Below are 22,608 nucleotides of genomic sequence, written 5' to 3'. Positions count from 1 at the left end.
ACATAAAGTGCAGTACCGGTTACTACTGAGCATGTACATAAAGTGCAGCACCGGTCACTACTGAGCATGTACATAAAGTGCACCGGTCACTACTGAGCATGTACATAAAGTGCAGCCCCGGTCACTACTGAGCATGTACATAAAGTGCAGCCCCGGTCACTACTGAGCATGTACATAAAGTGCAGCACCGGTCACTACTGAGCATGTACATAAAGTGCAGCACCGGTCACTACTGAGCATGTACATAAAGTGCAGCCCCGGTCACTACTGAGCATGTACATAAAGTGCAGCACCGGTCACTACTGAGCATGTACATAAAGTGCAGCACCGGTCACTACTGAGCATGTACATAAAGTGCAGCACCGGTCACTACTGAGCGTGTCCATAAAGTGCAGCCCTGGTCACTATTGAGCGTGTCCATAAAGTGCAGCCCTGGTCACTACTGAGCGTGTACATAAAGTGCAGCCCTGGTCACTACTGAGCGTGTCCATAAAGTGCAGCCCCGGTCACTACTGAGCATGTACATAAAGTGCAGCCCCGGTCACTACTGAGCATGTACATAAAGTGCAGCACCGGTCACTACTGAGCATGTACATAAAGTGCAGCCCCGGTCACTACTGAGCGTGTCCATAAAGTGCAGCCCTGGTCACTACTTAGCGTGTACATAAAGTGCAGCCCCGGTCACTACTGAGCGTGTGCATAAAGTGCAGCCCCGGTCACTACTAAGCGTGTACATAAAGTGCAGCCCCGGTCACTACTGAGCATGTACATAAAGTGCAGCCCCGGTCACTACTGAGCATGTACATAAAGTGCAGCACTGGTCACTACTAAGCATGTACATAAAGTGCAGCCCCGGTCACTACTGAGCATGTACATAAAGTGCAGCACTGGTCACTACTGAGCATGTACATAAAGTGCAGCACTGGTCACTACTGAGCATGTACATAAAGTGCAGCCCCGGTCACTACTGAGCATGCACATAAAGTGCAGCCCCGGTCACTACTGAGCGTGTACATAAAGTGCAGCCCTGGTCACTACTGAGCATGTACATAAAGTGCAACACTGGTCACTACTGAGCATGTACATAAAGTGCAGCCCTGTTCACTACTGAGCATGTACATAAAGTGCAACACTGGTCACTACTAAGCATGTACATAAAGTGCAGCCCCGGTCACTACTGAGCATGTACATAAAGTGCAGCCCCGGTCACTACTGAGCATGTACATAAAGTGCAGCACCGGTCACTACTGAGCATGTACATAAGGTGCAGTACCGGTTACTACTGAGCATGTACATAAAGTGCAGCACCGGTCACTACTGAGCATGTACATAAAGTACAGCACTGGTCACTACTGAGCATGTACATAAAGTACAGCACTGGTCACTACTGAGCATGTACATAAAGTACAGCACTGGTCACTACTGAGCATGTACATAAAGTGCAGTACCGGTTACTACTGAGCATGTACATAAAGTGCAGCCCCGGTCACTACTGAGCATGTACATAAAGTGCAGCACCGGTCACTACTGAGCATGTACATAAAGTGCAGCCCCGGTCACTACTGAGCGTGTCCATAAAGTGCAGCCCTGGTCACTACTTAGCGTGTACATAAAGTGCAACCCCGGTCACTACTGAGCATGTACATAAAGTGCAGCACCGGTCACTACTGAGCATGTACATAAAGTGCAGCCCCGGTCACTACTGAGCATGTACATAAAGTGCAGCCCCGGTCACTACTGAGCATGTACATAAAGTGCAGCACTGGTCACTACTAAGCATGTACATAAAGTGCAGCACCGGTCACTACTGAGCGTGTCCATAAAGTGCAGCCCTGGTCACTACTGAGCGTGTCCATAAAGTGCAGCCCTGGTCACTACTGAGCGTGTACATAAAGTGCAGCCCTGGTCACTACTGAGCGTGTCCATAAAGTGCAGCCCTGGTCACTACTGAGCCTGTACATAAAGTGCAGCCCCGGTCACTACTGAGCGTGTACATAAAGTGCAGCCCCGGTCACTACTAAGCGTGTACATAAAGTGCAGCACCGGTCACTACTGAGCATGTACATAAAGTGCAGCCCCGGTCACTACTGAGCATGTACATAAAGTGCAGCCCCGGTCACTACTGAGCATGTACATAAAGTGCAGCCCCGGTCACTACTGAGCATGTACATAAAGTGCAGCCCCGGTCACTACTGAGCATGTACATAAAGTGCAGCCCCGGTCACTACTGAGCATGTACATAAAGTGCAGCACTGGTCACTACTAAGCATGTACATAAAGTGCAGCCCCGGTCACTACTGAGCATGTACATAAAGTGCAGCCCCGGTCACTACTGAGCATGTACATAAAGTGCAGCACTGCCAGACTATTGAGTGTGTACATAAAGTGCAGCACTGCCAGACTACTGAGCATGTACATAAAGTGCTGCCCCGGTGACTACTGAGCATGTACATAAAGTGCAGCCTCGGTCACTACTGAGCATGGAAATAAAGTGCAGCCTCGGTCACTACTGAGCATGTACATAAAGTGCGGCACTGGTCACTACTGAGTATGTACGTAAAGTGCAGCACTGCCTCACTACTGAGCGTGTACATAAAGTGCAGTACCAGTTACTACTGAGCATGTACATAAAGTGCAGTCCCGGTCACTACTGAGCGTGTGCATAAAGTGCAGCCCCGGTCACTACTAAGCATGTACATAAAGTGCTGCCCCGGTGACTACTGAGCATGTACATAAAGTGCAGCCTCGGTCACTACTGAGCATGTACATAAAGTGCGGCCCCGGTCACTACTGAGCGTGTACATAAAGTGCAGCCCCAGTCACTACTGAGCATGTACATAAAGTGCAGCCCCGGTCACTACTAAGCGTGTACATAAAGTGCAGCCCCGGTCACTACTGAGCGTGTACATAAAGTGCAGCCCCGGTCACTACTGAGCATGTACATAAAGTGCAGCACTGCCAGACTATTGAGTGTGTACATAAAGTGCAGCACTGCCAGACTACTGAGCATGTACATAAAGTGCTGCCCCGGTGACTACTGAGCATGTACATAAAGTGCAGCCCCGGTCACTACTGAGCATGTACATAAAGTGCAGCCTCGGTCACTACTGAGCATGTACATAAAGTGCAGCACTGGTCACTACTGAGCATGTACATAAAGTGCGGCACTGGTCACTACTGAGTATGTACGTAAAGTGCAGCACTGCCTCACTACTGAGCATGTACATAAAGTGCAGTACCAGTTACTACTGAGCATGTACATAAAGTGCAGTCCCGGTCACTACTGAGCGTGTGCATAAAGTGCAGCCCCGGTCACTACTAAGCATGTACATAAAGTGCAGCCACAGTCACTACTGAGCATGTGCATAAAGTGCAACACTGGTCACTAGTGAGCATGTACATAAAGTGCAGCACTGGTCACTACTGAGCACGTACCTAAAGTGCAGCACCAGTCACTACTGAGCGTGTACATGAAGTGCAGCACCGGTCACTACTGAGAGTGTACATGAAGTGCAGCACCTGTCACTACTGAGCGTGTACATAAAGTGCAGCACTGCCAGACTACTGAGCGTGTACATAAAGTGCAGCACTGCCAGACTACTGAGCATGCACATAAAGTGCAGTACCGGTTACTACTGAGCATGTACATAAAGTGCGGCACTGGTCACTACTGAGTATGTACGTAAAGTGCAGCACTGCCTCACTACTGAGCATGTACATAAAGTGCAGCACCGGTCACTACTGAGCATGTACATAAAGTGCAGTACCAGTTACTACTAAGCATGTACATAAAGTGCAGCACTGGTCGCTACTGAGCATGTACATAAAGTGCAGCCCTGGTCACTACTGAGCATGTGCATAAAGTGCAGCCCCGGTCACTACTGAGCGTGTCCATAAAGTGCAGCAACGGTCACTACTGAGCATGTAAATAAAGTGCAGCACTGCCAGACTACTGAGCGTGTACATGAAGTGCAGCACCGGTCACTACTGAGCATGTACATAAAGTGCAGCCCCGGTCACTACTGAGCATGTACATAAAGTGCAGCACTGCCAGACTACTGAACGTGTACATAAAGTGCAGCACTGCCAGACTACTGAGCGAGTACATAAAGTGTAGCACTGCCTCACTACTGAGCATGTACATAAACTGCAGCCCCGGTCACTACTGAGCATGTACATAAAGTGAAGGCCCGGTCACTACTGAGCATGTACATAAAGTGCAGCCCCGGTCACTACTGAGCGTGTACATAAAGCCCTGCTACGGTCACTACTGAGCATGTACATAAATTGCAGCACTGGTCACTACTGAGCATGCGCATAAAGTGCAGCCCCGGTCACTACTGAGCGTGTACATAAAGTGCAGCACCGGTCACTACTGAGCGTGTACATGAGGTGCAGCATCGGTCACTATTGAGCGTGTACATGAGGTGCAGCACCGGTCACAACTGAGCGTGTACATAAAGTGCAGTACCGGTCACTACTGAGCATGTACATAAAGTGCAGCCCCGGTCACTACTGAGCATTTACATAAAGTGCAGCACTGGTCACTACTGAGCGTGTACATAAAGTGCAGCCCTGTTCACTACTGAGCATGTACATAAAGTGCGACACTGGTCACTACTGAGCATGTACATAAAGTGCAGCACCGGTCACTACTGAGCATGTACATAAAGTGCAGCACCGGTCACTACTGAGCATGTACATAAAGTGCACCGGTCACTACTAAGCATGTACATAAAGTGCAGCACCGGTCACTACTGAGCATGTACATAAAGTGCAGCCCCGGTCACTACTGAGCATGTACATAAAGTGCAGCACCGGTCACTACTGAGCATGTACATAAAGTGCAGCACCGGTCACTACTGAGCATGTACATAAAGTGCAGTACCGGTTACTACTGAGCATGTACATAAAGTGCAGCACCGGTCACTACTGAGCATGTACATAAAGTGCAGCCCCGGTCACTACTGAGCATGTACATAAAGTGCAGCCCCGGTCACTACTGAGCATGTACATAAAGTGCAGCACTGCCTCACTACTGAGCATGTACATAAAGTGCAGCCCCAGTCACTACTGAGCATGTACATAAAGTGCAGCCCCGGTCACTACTGAGCATGTACATAAAGTGCAGCACTGCCAGACTATTGAGTGTGTACATAAAGTGCAGCACTGCCAGACTACTAAGCATGTACATAAAGTGCTGCCCCGGTGACTACTGAGCATGTACATAAAGTGCAGCCTCGGTCACTACTGAGCATGGACATAAAGTGCAGCCTCGGTCACTACTGAGCATGTACATAAAGTGCAGCACCGGTCACTACTGAGCATGTACATAAAGTGCAGCCCCGGTCACTACTGAGCATGTACATAAAGTGCAGCACCGGTCACTACTGAGCATGTACATAAAGTGCAGCACCGGTCACTACTGAGCATGTACATAAAGTGCGGCACTGGTCACTACTGAGTATGTACGTAAAGTGCAGCACTGCCTCACTACTGAGCGTGTACATAAAGTGCAGTACCAGTTACTACTGAGCATGTACATAAAGTGCAGTCCCGGTCACTACTGAGCGTGTGCATAAAGTGCAGCCCTGGTCACTACTAAGCATGTACATAAAGTGCTGCCCCGGTGACTACTGAGCATGTACATAAAGTGCAGCCTCGGTCACTACTGAGCATGGACATAAAGTGCAGCCTCGGTCACTACTGAGCATGTACATAAAGTGCGGCACTGGTCACTACTGAGTATGTACGTAAAGTGCAGCACTGCCTCACTACTGAGCATGTACATAAAGTGCAGTACCAGTTACTACTGAGCATGTACATAAAGTGCAGTCCCGGTCACTACTGAGCGTGTGCATAAAGTGCAGCCCCGGTCACTACTAAGCATGTACATAAAGTGCAGCCACAGTCACTACTGAGCATGTGCATAAAGTGCAACACTGGTCACTAGTGAGCATGTACATAAAGTGCAGCACTGGTCACTACTGAGCACGTACCTAAAGTGCAGCACCAGTCACTACTGAGCGTGTACATGAAGTGCAGCACCGGTCACTACTGAGAGTGTACATGAAGTGCAGCACCTGTCACTACTGAGCGTGTACATAAAGTGCAGCACTGCCAGACTACTGAGCGTGTACATAAAGTGCAGCACTGCCAGACTACTGAGCATGCACATAAAGTGCAGTACCGGTTACTACTGAGCATGTACATAAAGTGCGGCACTGGTCACTACTGAGTATGTACGTAAAGTGCAGCACTGCCTCACTACTGAGCATGTACATAAAGTGCAGCACCGGTCACTACTGAGCATGTACATAAAGTGCAGTACCAGTTACTACTAAGCATGTACATAAAGTGCAGCACTGGTCGCTACTGAGCATGTACATAAAGTGCAGCCCTGGTCACTACTGAGCATGTGCATCAAGTGCAGCCCCGGTCACTACTGAGCGTGTCCATAAAGTGCAGCAACGGTCACTACTGAGCATGTAAATAAAGTGCAGCACTGCCAGACTACTGAGCGTGTACATGAAGTGCAGCACCGGTCACTACTGAGCATGTACATAAAGTGCAGCCCCGGTCACTACTGAGCATGTACATAAAGTGCAGCACTGCCAGACTACTGAGCGAGTACATAAAGTGTAGCACTGCCTCACTACTGAGCATGTACATAAACTGCAGCCCCGGTCACTACTGAGCATGTACATAAAGTGAAGGCCCGGTCACTACTGAGCATGTACATAAAGTGCAGCCCCGGTCACTACTGAGCGTGTACATAAAGCCCTGCTACGGTCACTACTGAGCATGTACATAAATTGCAGCCCTGGTCACTACTGAGCATGTACATAAAGTGCAGCACTGGTCACTACTGAGCATGTACATAAAGTGCAGCACTGGTCACTACTGAGCATGCGCATAAAGTGCAGCCCCGGTCACTACTGAGCGTGTACATAAAGTGCAGCCCCGGTTACTACTGAGCGTGTACATAAAGTGCAGTCCCGGTCACTACTGAGCGTGTACATAAAGTGCGGCACTGGTCACTACTGAGTACGTACATAAAGTGCAGCACTGCCTCACTACTGAGCATGTACATAAAGTGCGGCCCCGGTCACTACTGAGCGTGTACATAAAGTGCAGCCCCAGTCACTACTGAGCATGTACATAAAGTGCAGCCCCGGTCACTACTAAGCGTGTACATAAAGTGCAGCCCCGGTCACTACTGAGCGTGTACATAAAGTGCAGCCCCGGTCACTACTGAGCATGTACATAAAGTGCAGCACTGCCAGACTATTGAGTGTGTACATAAAGTGCAGCACTGCCAGACTACTGAGCGTGTACATAAAGTGCTGCCCCGGTGACTACTGAGCATGTACATAAAGTGCAGCCTCGGTCACTACTGAGCATGGACATAAAGTGCAGCACCGGTCACTACTGAGCATGTACATAAAGTGCAGCCCCGGTCACTACTGAGCATGTACATAAAGTGCAGCACCGGTCACTACTGAGCATGTACATAAAGTGCAGCACCGGTCACTACTGAGCATGTACATAAAGTGCGGCACTGGTCACTACTGAGTATGTACGTAAAGTGCAGCACTGCCTCACTACTGAGCGTGTACATAAAGTGCAGTACCAGTTACTACTGAGCATGTACATAAAGTGCAGTCCCGGTCACTACTGAGCGTGTGCATAAAGTGCAGCCCCGGTCACTACTAAGCATGTACATAAAGTGCAGCCCCGGTCACTACTAAGCATGTACATAAAGTGCAACACTGGTCACTACTGAGCATGTACATAAAGTGCAGCCTCGGTCACTACTGAGCATGGACATAAAGTGCAGCCTCGGTCACTACTGAGCGTGTACATAAAGTGCGGCACTGGTCACTACTGAGTACGTACATAAAGTGCAGCACTGCCTCACTACTGAGCATGTACATAAAGTGCGGCCCCGGTCACTACTGAGCGTGTACATAAAGTGCAGCCCCAGTCACTACTGAGCATGTACATAAAGTGCAGCCCCGGTCACTACTAAGCGTGTACATAAAGTGCAGCACCGGTCACTACTGAGCATGTACATAAAGTGCAGCCCCGGTCACTACTGAGCATGTACATAAAGTGCAGCACTGCCAGACTACTGAGCGTGTACATAAAGTGCAGCACTGCCAGACTACTGAGCGAGTACATAAAGTGTAGCACTGCCTCACTACTGAGCATGTACATAAACTGCAGCCCCGGTCACTACTGAGCATGTACATAAAGTGAAGGCCCGGTCACTACTGAGCATGTACATAAAGTGCAGCCCCGGTCACTACTGAGCGTGTACATAAAGCCCTGCTACGGTCACTACTGAGCATGTACATAAATTGCAGCCCTGGTCACTACTGAGCATGTACATAAAGTGCAGCACTGGTCACTACTGAGCATGCGCATAAAGTTCAGCCCCGGTCACTACTGAGCGTGTACATAAAGTGCAGCACTGGTCACTACTGAGCATGTGCATAAAGTGCAGCACCGGTCACTACTGAGCGTGTACATGAGGTGCAGCATCGGTCACTATTGAGCGTGTACATGAGGTGCAGCATCGGTCACTATTGAGCGTGTACATGAGGTGCAGCACCGGTCACAACTGAGCGTGTACATAAAGTGCAGCACTGGTCACTACTGAGCATGCGCATAAAGTGCAGCCCCGGTCACTACTGAGCGTGTACATAAAGTGCAGCACTGGTCACTACTGAGCATTTACATAAAGTGCAGCACCGGTCACTACTGAGCATGTACATAAAGTGCAGCACCGGTCACTACTGAGCATGTACATAAAGTGCAGCACCGGTCACTACTGAGCGTGTCCATAAAGTGCAGCCCTGGTCACTACTGAGCGTGTCCATAAAGTGCAGCCCTGGTCACTACTGAGCGTGTACATAAAGTGCAGCCCTGGTCACTACTGAGCGTGTCCATAAAGTGCAGCCCCGGTCACTACTGAGCCTGTACATAAAGTGCAGCCCCGGTCACTACTGAGCGTGTCCATAAAGTGCAGCCCCGGTCACTACTAAGCGTGTACATAAAGTGCAGCACCGGTCACTACTGAGCATGTACATAAAGTGCAGCCCCGGTCACTACTGAGCATGTACATAAAGTGCAGCCCCGGTCACTACTGAGCATGTACATAAAGTGCAGCACCGGTCACTACTGAGCATGTACATAAAGTGCAGCCCCGGTCACTACTGAGCGTGTCCATAAAGTGCAGCCCTGGTCACTACTTAGCGTGTACATAAAGTGCAGCCCCGGTCACTACTGAGCGTGTGCATAAAGTGCAGCCCCGGTCACTACTAAGCGTGTACATAAAGTGCAGCCCCGGTCACTACTGAGCGTGTACATAAAGTGCAGCCCCGGTCACTACTGAGCATGTACATAAAGTGCAGCACTGGTCACTACTAAGCATGTACATAAAGTGCAGCCCCGGTCACTACTGAGCATGTACATAAAGTGCAGCCCCGGTCACTACTGAGCATGTACATAAAGTGCAGCACTGGTCACTACTGAGCATGTACATAAAGTGCAGCACTGGTCACTACTGAGCATGTACATAAAGTGCAGCACTGGTCACTACTGAGCATGTACATAAAGTGCAGCCCCGGTCACTACTGAGCATGTACATAAAGTGCAGCCCCGGTCACTACTGAGCGTGTACATAAAGTGCAGCCCTGGTCACTACTGAGCGTGTACATAAAGTGCAGCCCTGGTCACTACTGAGCATGTACATAAAGTGCAACACTGGTCACTACTGAGCATGTACATAAAGTGCAGCCCTGTTCACTACTGAGCATGTACATAAAGTGCAGTACCGGTTACTACTGAGCATGTACATAAAGTGCAGCCCTGGTCACTACTTAGCGTGTACATAAAGTGCAACCCCGGTCACTACTGAGCATGTACATAAAGTGCAGCACCGGTCACTACTGAGCATGTACATAAAGTGCAGCCCCGGTCACTACTGAGCATGTACATAAAGTGCAGCCCCGGTCACTACTGAGCATGTACATAAAGTGCAGCCCCGGTCACTACTGAGCATGTACATAAAGTGCAGCACTGGTCACTACTAAGCATGTACATAAAGTGCAGCACCGGTCACTACTGAGCGTGTCCATAAAGTGCAGCCCTGGTCACTACTGAGCGTGTCCATAAAGTGCAGCCCTGGTCACTACTGAGCGTGTACATAAAGTGCAGCCCTGGTCACTACTGAGCGTGTCCATAAAGTGCAGCCCTGGTCACTACTGAGCCTGTACATAAAGTGCAGCACTGGTCACTACTGAGCATGTACATAAAGTGCAGCACTGGTCACTACTGAGCATGTACATAAAGTGCAGCCCCGGTCACTACTGAGCGTGTACATAAAGTGCAGCCCTGGTCACTACTGAGCGTGTACATAAAGTGCAGCCCTGGTCACTACTGAGCATGTACATAAAGTGCAACACTGGTCACTACTGAGCATGTACATAAAGTGCAGCCCTGTTCACTACTGAGCATGTACATAAAGTGCAGTACCGGTTACTACTGAGCATGTACATAAAGTGCAGCACCGGTCACTACTGAGCATGTACATAAAGTACAGCACTGGTCACTACTGAGCATGTACATAAAGTACAGCACTGGTCACTACTGAGCATGTACATAAAGTACAGCACTGGTCACTACTGAGCATGTACATAAAGTGCAGTACCGGTTACTACTGAGCATGTACATAAAGTGCAGCCCCGGTCACTACTGAGCATGTACATAAAGTGCAGCACTGGTCACTACTGAGCATGTACATAAAGTGCAGCCCTGGTCACTACTTAGCGTGTACATAAAGTGCAACCCCGGTCACTACTGAGCATGTACATAAAGTGCAGCACCGGTCACTACTGAGCATGTACATAAAGTGCAGCCCCGGTCACTACTGAGCATGTACATAAAGTGCAGCCCCGGTCACTACTGAGCATGTACATAAAGTGCAGCACTGGTCACTACTAAGCATGTACATAAAGTGCAGCACCGGTCACTACTGAGCGTGTCCATAAAGTGCAGCCCTGGTCACTACTGAGCGTGTCCATAAAGTGCAGCCCTGGTCACTACTGAGCGTGTACATAAAGTGCAGCCCTGGTCACTACTGAGCGTGTCCATAAAGTGCAGCCCTGGTCACTACTGAGCCTGTACATAAAGTGCAGCACTGGTCACTACTGAGCATGTACATAAAGTGCAGCACTGGTCACTACTGAGCATGTACATAAAGTGCAGCCCCGGTCACTACTGAGCATGTACATAAAGTGCAGCCCCGGTCACTACTGAGCGTGTACAAGAGGTGCAGCACCGGTCACTACTGAGCATGTACATAAAGTGCAGCCCCGGTCACTACTGAGCGTGTACATAAAGTGCAGCACAGATTCATCTCAACTAAAAGCCGAGATCCTGAGCTCAGTAACAGAACAGACATTTATAGGACATTTCATAAGTTTCCCTAATTCTTTTGGAAACATTAACAGCACATCCTGCATCGTACTACTGCCCCCAATGTATTAGATATTATACTACCGCCCCCAATGTATTATATATTATACTACCGCCCCCAATGTATTATATATTGTACTACCGCCCCCAATGTATTATATATTGTACTACCGCCCCCAATGTATTATATATTGTACTACCGCCCCCAATGTATTATATATTGTACTACCGCCCCCAATGTATTATATATTATACTACCGCCCCCAATGTATTATATATTATACTACCGCCCCCAATGTATTATATATTATACTACCGCCCCCAATGTATTATATATTATACTACCGCCCCCAATGTATTATATATTATACTACCGCCCCCAATGTATTATATATTATACTACCGCCCCCAATGTATTATATATTATACTACCGCCCCCAATGTATTATATATTATACTACCGCCCCCAATGTATTATATATTGTACTACCGCCCCCAATGTATTATATATTGTACTACCGCCCCCAATGTATTATATATTGTACTACCGCCCCCAATGTATTATATATTGTACTACCGCCCCCAATGTATTATATATTGTACTACCGCCCCCAATGTATTATATATTATACTACCGCCCCCAATGTATTATATATTATACTACCGCCCCCAATGTATTATATATTATACTACCGCCCCCAATGTATTATATATTATACTACCGCCCCCAATGTATTATATATTATACTACCGCCCCCAATGTATTATATATTGTCCTACCGCCCCCAATGTATTATATATTGTCCTACCGCCCCCAATGTATTATATATTATACTACCGCCCCCAATGTATTATATATTATAGGAATCAGAGTCTCTGCAGCCTGCGGGTAACAAGCTAAAATGCCCAAACTTGTGTCACTGTCCAAATATTTCAGGACCTATGTGACCCCCTCCTCTATTACGTGTGACCCCCTCCTCTATTACGTGTGACCCCCCCCCCTCTATTATGTGTGCCCCCCCCTCTATTACGTGTGACCCCCCCTCTATTATGTGTGCCCCCCCATCTATTGCGTGTGCCCCCCCTCTAGCCATCAGTGTTGGAACAGCTCCTCGCTCCCCTGTAGACTGTGAGCTCTTGGGGCAGGGTCTCCTCTTCTGGCTATAGCTGTGTACTGCGCTCTGCAGGTGATGGCGATACATAGAAGGGAAGGAGCCGTCTACGATCAGCAGATTCCATTTTATAATAACATCTTATAAAACTTGAGCAGACAGACATGAAGGATGGAAGCAGCTGCTGCAGAACCTCGCTCCCCCCCACCCCCCCAGGAAGTCATGTGTCCTCAGAGTGTGGCGAGGACGCGGTGGAGCGAGGAGCTGCTGTCACTGGGTATAAATAGCATGAAGTTAACCCCGTCCTCCCCCACAAGAGGAATCCTGGAGACCCGGCCAAAAAAAAGTGCCAGGCAAGAAGTAATGCCGGGGCGAGACCGCGACACCAGTCCCATGGTAAAGAGCGCGGCGTCCGGCAGGAGACCGGGGCCACATAAGCCAGAGGGGACATGTGACCCCGCTCACCGCATACGCTGCACAGAGCAATGTGTACCCCCGCTACCAGTCACGGCCAAAGTCATAGCCCCGACCTGAAGGCAAAATCCAGGATCCTGCGCACACGGCTCTGCTGCTCCCCGCACACACGGCTCTGCTGCTCCTGAGACACCATTACTGCATAGAAGACCCCCGATCTAGAACCACGGAGGAGCCCGGGGTCAGGACGGCTCCTCCTCATCCAGCAGCGAGAACTTTGGCTTTACCCTGACAGACATATTCCTTTTGCGGACGGTGCTCTTGGGGGAGAAGGAGCGGGGATCCTGGGGGTCCTCCTCCAGCTGTCGGGCAGTACAGGTTGGGGTGGGCACTTTCACGGTGTTTCCAAACTTGGAGTAGTCCACAGCGTAGCGGCCGTCCTCCTCCGATATGATGGGCACGAAGCGCTGGCCCCACAGGATCTCATCCGCCAGGTAGGAGGTGCGGGCCTGTGTAGTGATCCCGGTGGTCTCCACCACCCCCTCCAGGATGACAATGATCTCCAGATCCTGGTGGTGGGTGAGGTCGGCAGCGGACAGCTCGTACAGCGGACTGTCCTTGGTGATGTTGTGGCAGATGATGAGCGGCGACACCAGGAAGATGCCATTGGTACTGATGGGGTTCTCCATCTGGATGTCGATCTGGTGGAGGGGCAGCACCTCGCCCTCCGCGCTGCTGGACTTCCTGACCACCTGCATGCGGATGGTGGCACTGATGATCATGCTCTTGCGCAGGTCGCCCACCCGTAACATGAAGCACAGTTTACCGTTGCGCAGGGCGATGACGGCGAACTTGCTGAAGATGAGGGTCTCAGCGCGGCGGTGCGCCTGCGAAGTCTTCATGAAGATGCAGCCCAGCATGATGGCGTTGATGACCAGACCAACAATGTTCTGGACGATGAGGACCAGGATGGCGGCGGGACACTCCTCCGTGATCATCCGCCCCCCAAAACCAATGGTCACCTGCACCTCGATGGAGAAGAGGAAGGCGGCGGTGAAGGACTGGACGCTGGTCACACACGGCACAAAGTCGCCATCGTGGATGTCCAGGTCTCCGTGGGCGAAGGCGATGAGCCACCAGACCATCCCGAAGAGCAGCCAGGTGCACAGGAAGGACATGGTGAAGATGAGCAGCGTGTGCCGCCACCGCAGGTCCACCACCGTGGTGAAGACGTCCAGCAGGAAGCGACCCTGCTCGCGGATGTTCTTGTGCGACACATTACACGTCCCGTTCTTGGCCACAAACCGCGCCCGCCGCTCCTGCGCCCGGTACCGGGGCTCCTGCAGCTCCTCCGCCAGCCGCGGGCTCAGCACGTACTCCTCCGGGAGCAGAGCCTTCCGGGACAGCATGACTGCAGCCGCCCAAAGCCGCGGGAGAGCTCTGGCCAGCCGGCTCCGAGCGTGCGACCGGGAGCTCCATCTGTGGCCGCCAATCACCGGCGGGGGGTGCGGGGCGAGCACGGAGCTCACAGACGGGACCTGCAGACCGTGCACCCGCAGCGGAGGGGCCGCAGCCCGGGACCTGCAGACCGTGCACCCGCAGCGGAGGGGCCGCAGCCCGGGACCTGCAGACCGTGCACCCGCAGCGGAGGAGCCGCAGCCCGGGACCTGCAGACCGTGCACCTGGAGCCGCAACTAAAGATAGCGACACCTGCAGCCGGAATATCCCAGGAGCAGCCGCCAGAGGGCGCAGGAGGTCAGGAGCGGACAAAGAGGAGAGGAGAGATCCCAGGAGCAGCCACCAGAGGGCGCAGGAGGTCAGGAGCGGACAAAGAGGAGAGATCCCAGGAGTGGCCACCAGAGGGAGCAGGAGGTCAGGAGCAGACAAAGAGGAGAGGAGAGGTCCCAGGAGCGGCCACCAGAGGGCGCAGGAGGTCAGGAGCGTACAAAGAGGAGAGGAGAGATCCCAGGAGCGGCCACCAGAGGGCGCAGGAGGCCAGGAGCGGACAAAGAGGAGAGGAGAGATCCCAGGAGCAGCCGCCAGAGGGCGCAGGAGGTCAGGAGCGGACAAAGAGGAGAGGAGAGATCCCAGGAGCAGCCACCAGAGGGCGCAGGAGGTCAGGAGCGGACAAAGAGGAGAGATCCCAGGAGCGGCCACCAGAGGGCGCAGGAGGCCAGGAGCGGACAAAGAGGAGAGATCCCAGGAGCGGCCGCCAGAGGGCGCAGGAGGTCAGCAGCGGACAAAGAGGAGAGATCCCACGAGCGGCCACCAGAGGGAGCAGGAGGTCAGGAGCGGACAAAGAGGAGAGATCCCAGGAGTGGCCACCAGAGGGAGCAGGAGGTCAGGAGCAGACAAAGAGGAGAGGAGAGGTCCCAGGAGCGGCCACCAGAGGGCGCAGGAGGTCAGGAGCGTACAAAGAGGAGAGGAGAGATCCCAGGAGCGGCCACCAGAGGGCGCAGGAGGCCAGGAGCGGACAAAGAGGAGAGATCCCAGGAGCGGCTGCCAGAGGGCCCAGGAGGTCAGGAGCGGACAAAGAGGAGAGATCCCAGGAGCGGCCGCCAGAGGGCGCAGGAGGTCAGGAGCGGACAAAGAGGAGAGATCCCAGGAGCGGCCACCAGAGGGCGCAGGAGGTCAGGAGCGGACAAAGAGGAGAGATCCCAGGAGCGGCCACCAGAGGGCGCAGGAGGCCAGGAGCGGACAAAGAGGAGAGATCCCAGGAGCGGCCACCAGAGGGCGCAGGAGGTCAGGAGCGGACAAAGAGGAGAGATCCCAGGAGCGGCCACCAGAGGGCGCAGGAGGTCAGGAGTGGACAAAGAGGAGAGATCCCAGGAGCGGCCACCAGAGGGCGCAGGAGGTCAGGAGCGTACAAAGAGGAGAGGAGAGATCCCAGGAGCTGCCACCAGAGGGCGCAGGAGGCCGGGAGCGGACAAAGAGGAGAGATCCCAGGAGCGGCTACCAGAGGGCGCAGGAGGTCAGGAGTGGACAAAGAGGAGAGATCCCAGGAGCGGCCGCCAGAGGGCGCAGGAGGTCAGCAGCGGACAAAGAGGAGAGATCCCACGAGCGGCCACCAGAGGGAGCAGGAGGTCAGGAGCGGACAAAGAGGAGAGATCCCAGGAGTGGCCACCAGAGGGAGCAGGAGGTCAGGAGCAGACAAAGAGGAGAGGAGAGGTCCCAGGAGCGGCCACCAGAGGGCGCAGGAGGTCAGGAGCGTACAAAGAGGAGAGGAGAGATCCCAGGAGCGGCCACCAGAGGGCGCAGGAGGCCAGGAGCGGACAAAGAGGAGAGATCCCAGGAGCGGCTGCCAGAGGGCCCAGGAGGTCAGGAGCGGACAAAGAGGAGAGATCCCAGGAGCGGCCACCAGAGGGCGCAGGAGGTCAGGAGCGTACAAAGAGGAGAGGAGAGATCCCAGGAGCGGCCACCAGAGGGCGCAGGAGGCCAGGAGCGGACAAAGAGGAGAGATCCCAGGAGCGGCCGCCAGAGGGCGCAGGAGGTCAGGAGTGGACAAAGAGGAGAGATCCCAGGAGCGGCCACCAGAGGGCGCAGGAGGCCAGGAGCGGACAAAGAGGAGAGATCCCAGGAGCGGCCGCCAGAGGGCGCAGGAGGTCAGGAGCGGACAAAGAGGAGAGATCCCAGGAGCGGCCACCAGAGGGCGCAGGAGGTCAGGAGCGGACAAAGAGGAGAGATCCCAGGAGCGGCCACCAGAGGGCGCAGGAGGCCAGGAGCGGACAAAGAGGAGAGATCCCAGGAGCGGCCGCCAGAGGGCGCAGGAGGTCAGGAGCGGACAAAGAGGAGAGATCCCAGGAGCGGCCACCAGAGGGCGCAGGAGGTCAGGAGTGGACAAAGAGGAGAGATCCCAGGAGCGGCCACCAGAGGGCGCAGGAGGTCAGGAGCGTACAAAGAGGAGAGGAGAGATCCCAGGAGCTGCCACCAGAGGGCGCAGGAGGCCAGGAGCGGACAAAGAGGAGAGATCCCAGGAGCGGCTACCAGAGGGCGCAGGAGGTCAGCAGCGGACAAAGAGGAGAGATCCCACGAGCGGCCACCAGAGGGAGCAGGAGGTCAGGAGCGGACAAAGAGGAGAGATCCCAGGAGTGGCCACCAGAGGGAGCAGGAGGTCAGGAGCAGACAAAGAGGAGAGGAGAGGTCCCAGGAGCGGCCACCAGAGGGCACAGGAGGTCAGGAGCGGACAAAGAGGAGAGATCCCAGAAGCGGCCACCAGAGGGCGCAGGAGGTCAGGAGTGGACAAAGAGGAGAGATCCCAGGAGCGGCCACCAGAGGGCGCAGGAGGTCAGGAGCATACAAAGAGGAGAGGAGAGATCCCAGGAGCTGCCACCAAAGGGCGCAGGAGGCCAGGAGCGGACAAAGAGGAGACATCCCAGGAGCGGCCACCAGAGGGCACAGGAGGTCAGGAGTGGACAAAGAGGAGAGATCCCAGGAGCGGCTGCCAGAGGGCGCAGGAGGTCACGAGAGGACAAAGAGGAGAGGAGAGATCCCAGGAGCGGCCACCAGAGGGCGCAGGAGGTCAGGAGTGCACAAAGAGGAGAGATCCCAGGAGCGGCCACCAGAGGGTGCAGGAGGCCAGGAGCGGACAAAGAGGAGAGATCCCAGGAGCGGCTACCAGAGGGCGCAGGAGGTCAGGAGCGGACAAAGAGGAGAGATCCCAGGAGCGGCCACCAGAGGGCGCAGGAGGTCAGGAGCGGACAAAGAGGAGAGATCCCAGGAGCGGCCACCAGAGGGAGCAGGAGGTCAGGAGCGGACAAAGAGGAGAGATCCCAGGAGCGGCCACCAGAGGGAGCAGGAGGTCAGGAGCGGACAAAGAGGAGAGGAGAGATCCCAGGAGCAGCCACCAGAGGGCACAGGAGGTCAGGAGCGCACAAAGAGGAGAGATCCCAGGAGCAGCCACCAGAGGGCGCAGGAGGTCAGGAGCGGACAAAGAGGAGAGATCCCAGGAGCGGCCACCAGAGGAAGCAGGAGGTCAGGAGCGGACAAAGAGGAGAGATCCCAGGAGCGGCCCCCAGATGGCACACAAGGTCAGGAGCGGACAAAGAGGAGAGATCCCAGGAGCGGCCGCCAGAGGGCGCAGGAGGTCAGGAGCGGACAAAGAGGAGAGATCCCAGGAGCGGCCACCAGAGGGCGCAGGAGGTCAGGAGTGGACAAAGAGGAGAGATCCCAGGAGCGGCCACCAGAGGGCGCAGGAGGTCAGGAGCGTACAAAGAGGAGAGGAGAGATCCCAGGAGCTGCCACCAGAGGGCGCAGGAGGCCAGGAGCGGACAAAGAGGAGAGATCCCAGGAGAGGCCACCAGAGGGCACAGGAGGTCAGGAGTGGACAAAGAGGAGAGATCCCAGGAGTGGCGACCAGAGGGCGCAGGAGGTCAGGAGCGCACAAAGAGGAGAGATCCCAGGAGCGGCCACCAGAGGGTGCAGGAGGCCAGGAGCGGCTACCAGAGGGCGCAGGAGGTCAGGAGCGGACAAAGAGGAGAGATCCCAGGAGCAGCCACCAGAGGGCGCAGGAGGTCAGGAGCGGACAAAGAGGAGAGATCCCAGGAGTGGCCACCAGAGGGAGCAGGAGGTCAGGAGCAGACAAAGAGGAGAGGAGAGGTCCCAGGAGCGGCCACCAGAGGGCACAGGAGGCCAGGAGTGGACAAAGAAGAGAGATCCCAGAAGCGGCCACCAGAGGGCGCAGGAGGTCAGGAGCGGACAAAGAGGAGAGATCCCAGGAGCGGCCACCAGAGGGCGCAGGAGGTCAGGAGCGGACAAAGAAGAGAGATCCCAGGAGCAGCCACCAGAGGGCGCAGGAGGTCAGGAGCGGACAAAGAGGAGAGATCCCAGGAGCGGCCACCAGAGGGAGCAGGAGGTCAGGAGCGGACAAAGAGGAGAGATCCCAGGAGCGGACACCAGAGGGAGCAGGAGGTCAGGAGCGGACAAAGAGGAGAGGAGAGATCCCAGGAGCGGCCACCAGAGGGAGCAGGAGGTCAGGAGCGGACAAAGAGGAGAGGAGAGATCCCAGGAGCAGCCACCAGAGGGAGCAGGAGGTCAGGAGCGGACAAAGAAGAGAGATCCCAGGAGCAGCCACCAGAGGGCGCAGGAGGTCAGGAGCGGACAAAGAGGAGAGATCCCAGGAGCGGCCACCAGAGGGAGCAGGAGGTCAGGAGCGGACAAAGAGGAGAGGAGAGATCCCAGGAGCGGCCACCAGAGGGAGCAGGAGGTCAGGAGCGGACAAAGAGGAGAGGAGAGATCCCAGGAGCAGCCACCAGAGGGCACAGGAGGTCAGGAGCGCACAAAGAGGAGAGATCCCAGGAGCGGCCACCAGAGGGTGCAGGAGGCCAGGAGCGGACAAAGAGGAGAGATCCCAGGAGCGGCCACCAGAGGGCGCAGGAGGTCAGGAGCGGACAAAGAGGAGAGATCCCAGGAGCGGCCACCAGAGGGCGCAGGAGGTCAGGAGCGGACAAAGAAGAGAGATCCCAGGAGCAGCCACCAGAGGGCGCAGGAGGTCAGGAGCGGACAAAGAGGAGAGATCCCAGGAGCGGCCACCAGAGGGAGCAGGAGGTCAGGAGCGGACAAAGAGGAGAGGAGAGATCCCAGGAGCAGCCACCAGAGGGCGCAGGAGGTCAGGAGCGGACAAAGAGGAGAGATCCCAGGAGCGGCCACCAGAGGGAGCAGGAGGTCAGGAGCGGACAAAGAGGAGAGGAGAGGTCCCAGGAGCAGCCACCAGAGGGCGCAGGAGGCCAGGAGTGGACAAAGAGGAGGTGAGGAGAGATCCCAGGAGCAGCCACCAGAGGACGCAGGAGGTCAGGAGCGGACAAAGAAGAGAGATCCCAGGAGCAGCCACCAGAGGGCGCAGGAGGTCAGGAGCGGACAAAGAGGAGAGATCCCAGGAGCGGCCACCAGAGGGAGCAGGAGGTCAGGAGCGGACAAAGAGGAGAGGAGAGATCCCAGGAGCAGCCACCAGAGGGCGCAGGAGGTCAGGAGCGGACAAAGAGGAGAGATCCCAGGAGCGGCCACCAGAGGGAGCAGGAGGTCAGGAGCGGACAAAGAGGAGAGGAGAGGTCCCAGGAGCGGCCACCAGAGGGTGCAGGAGGTCAGGAGCGGACAAAGAGGAGAGATCCCAGGAGCGGCCACCAGAGGGAGCAGGAGGTCAGGAGCGGACAAAGAGGAGAGATCCCAGGAGCGGCCACCAGAGGACGCAGGAGGCCAGGAGTGGACAAAGAGGAGAGATCCCAGGAGCGGCCACCAGAGGGCGCAGGAGGTCAGGAGCGGACAAAGAGGAGAGATCCCAGGAGCGGCCACCAGAGGGCGCAGGAGGTCAGGAGCGGACAAAGAGGAGAGATCCCAGGAGCGGCCACCAGAGGGCACAGAAGGTCAGGAGCGGACAAAGAAGAGAGATCCCAGGAGCAGCCACCAGAGGGCGCAGGAGGTCAGGAGCGGACAAAGAGGAGAGATCCCAGGAGCGGCCACCAGAGGGAGCAGGAGGTCAGGAGCGGACAAAGAGGAGAGGAGAGATCCCAGGAGCGGCCACCAGAGGGAGCAGGAGGTCAGGAGCGGACAAAGAGGAGAGGAGAGATCCCAGGAGCAGCCACCAGAGGGCACAGGAGGTCAGGAGCGCACAAAGAGGAGAGATCCCAGGAGCGGCCACCAGAGGGTGCAGGAGGCCAGGAGCGGACAAAGAGGAGAGATCCCAGGAGCGGCCACCAGAGGGCGCAGGAGGTCAGGAGCGGACAAAGAGGAGAGATCCCAGGAGCGGCCACCAGAGGGCGCAGGAGGTCAGGAGCGGACAAAGAGGAGAGATCCCAGGAGCGGCCACCAGAGGGCGCAGGAGGTCAGGAGCGGACAAAGAAGAGAGATCCCAGGAGCAGCCACCAGAGGGCGCAGGAGGTCAGGAGCGGACAAAGAGGAGAGATCCCAGGAGCGGCCACCAGAGGGAGCAGGAGGTCAGGAGCGGACAAAGAGGAGAGGAGAGATCCCAGGAGCAGCCACCAGAGGGCGCAGGAGGTCAGGAGCGGACAAAGAGGAGAGATCCCAGGAGCGGCCACCAGAGGGAGCAGGAGGTCAGGAGCGGACAAAGAGGAGAGGAGAGGTCCCAGGAGCAGCCACCAGAGGGCGCAGGAGGCCAGGAGCGCACAAAGAGGAGAGATCCCAGGAGCGGCCACCAGAGGGAGCAGGAGGTCAGGAGCGGACAAAGAGGAGAGGAGAGGTCCCAGGAGCAGCCACCAGAGGGCGCAGGAGGCCAGAAGTGGACAAAGAGGAGAGGAGAGATCCCAGGAGCGGCCACCAGAGGGTGCAGAAAGGCTGGGAAACTTTCAGGATAGGTGTAAGGCGATGTTCCCACGATCAGGCTCCCCTGCGGGTTTGAAGCTGTGTTTATGCAGCGTCCAGATGTTACAGCATGGTCCCCTATGCTTCTCTGTGCACCTGCGGACCACCTGCGGACACGGATATGTGGAGCGTCTTTCAGATCCACAACAGACTGACATCAATGAGGAACATCCGCATGTGAAAAAAAAAATCGCTGCCGCTTATTTGCATAATTTTTCCTGCTGTTCAGCAGCGTCGGGGCCGCAGCGGCTCCTCATCGAGGGCACGGACCCTAAAGAGGAGAGGGTGGGCATAATGTACCACCCTGGCTGTATATGTGTGTGTATTCCCCAAAATTGCTATAGTCCCCTAGTGTATGCACATATTTGTATTTATATTCAGTGCTCTGCATAAGTAAGTACACCTCACAGATTTGTCAGGAAACCTTTCGTTTCTTTGCAGAATGAACCTTTCCTATGGTCCCCCATACTGCAGAATAATCCCGCAAACGTCGACTATTGATTGCAAATAAGATTTATTTTCACCCAAAAAAGTAATTTTCCTAACAAATTACCTTAAGACTATTTTGCAAAAATGAGTACACCCCAAGAAGTAAAGCTAAAGCTTAGACTACAAGATTCTAATGAAGAAGAATTCAGTTCAGTGTAATCCTTCATTACGTCTCACGGAGACGACTCGGGGGACTTGGTAACATTGTTATGATAAGAAACAAAAAGCCTAAAAGCCGTCCTACCACGACACGGTGAACCCAATCTGGATGGTCCCTAACTTTTGTAGTTCACCTCACTGTGTCAGCAGATGGAAAAATTGTTGGTGACAAAACAGGACCCCGATCTGACTGTTCAGACCCCCATCCAGGGAAAGCCATATATACAAAATGCCCAGCCGAAAAGGGGGGAGCCATTGTTTGATCAAAGTAGTGTTAACTTCCTATGTGACTTCCATGCACTATTACCATTTACTTCAGGGGATTCGCTCATTGTGTTGTATCTTAATTTCTGTCTTCTAAATGGCCACAGTGTGAACGCGCACCTACACACTGCACCTGGACCAACGTCTGCTGCGGCTCATTCTTTTTATGTTTTATTCATCACTATTAATACTTGTCTGACGATCTAATATTGATATTACTTTGTGACTTGGCCAGATGAGATTTATATTTCCTTGTTCTTCGTATTCTGGTCGCCATTTCCGTGCATCATCTACCAATATGATTTCCTCTGGTTGTGCTGCGCTGCCCCCTATTGGTTGCTCGCTGTTTTGCTCTATGTCCCCTTAACTTATACAC

At 54.2% G+C, this 22,608-nt stretch overlaps 1 protein-coding gene across 1 annotated transcript; it reads right to left on the bottom strand.

Annotated features, from left to right (window-relative positions):
• Positions 1 to 12,807: 12,807 nt before the first annotated feature.
• On the bottom strand, positions 12,808 to 14,742 carry KCNJ11 (potassium inwardly rectifying channel subfamily J member 11). The gene is made up of 2 exons (XM_073659035.1): positions 14,635 to 14,742; positions 12,808 to 14,591 (listed from the first exon to the last, which is right to left on the bottom strand). The coding sequence occupies exon 2, from the start codon at positions 14,417 to 14,419 to the stop codon at positions 13,253 to 13,255; it is 1,167 nt and encodes a 388-aa protein (XP_073515136.1). The 5' UTR covers positions 14,420 to 14,591; positions 14,635 to 14,742; the 3' UTR covers positions 12,808 to 13,252.
• Positions 14,743 to 22,608: the final 7,866 nt, after the last annotated feature.

The sequence above is a fragment of the Phyllobates terribilis genome, unplaced genomic scaffold (genome assembly GCF_046119375.1).
Source record: "Phyllobates terribilis strain yellow unplaced genomic scaffold, ASM4611937v1 Scaffold_13__5_contigs__length_258822181, whole genome shotgun sequence".
Taxonomy (NCBI): domain Eukaryota; kingdom Metazoa; phylum Chordata; class Amphibia; order Anura; family Dendrobatidae; genus Phyllobates; species Phyllobates terribilis.
Note: the sequence above shows the minus strand (reverse complement) of the source record. Positions and strands in the feature narration are given on the sequence as shown.

Bases quoted from the DNA above. Each gene is read 5' to 3' on its own strand.
- KCNJ11 (XM_073659035.1), bottom strand. From the start codon at position 14,419: ATGCTGTCCCGGAAGGCTCTGCTCCCGGAGGAGTACGTGCTGAGCCCG.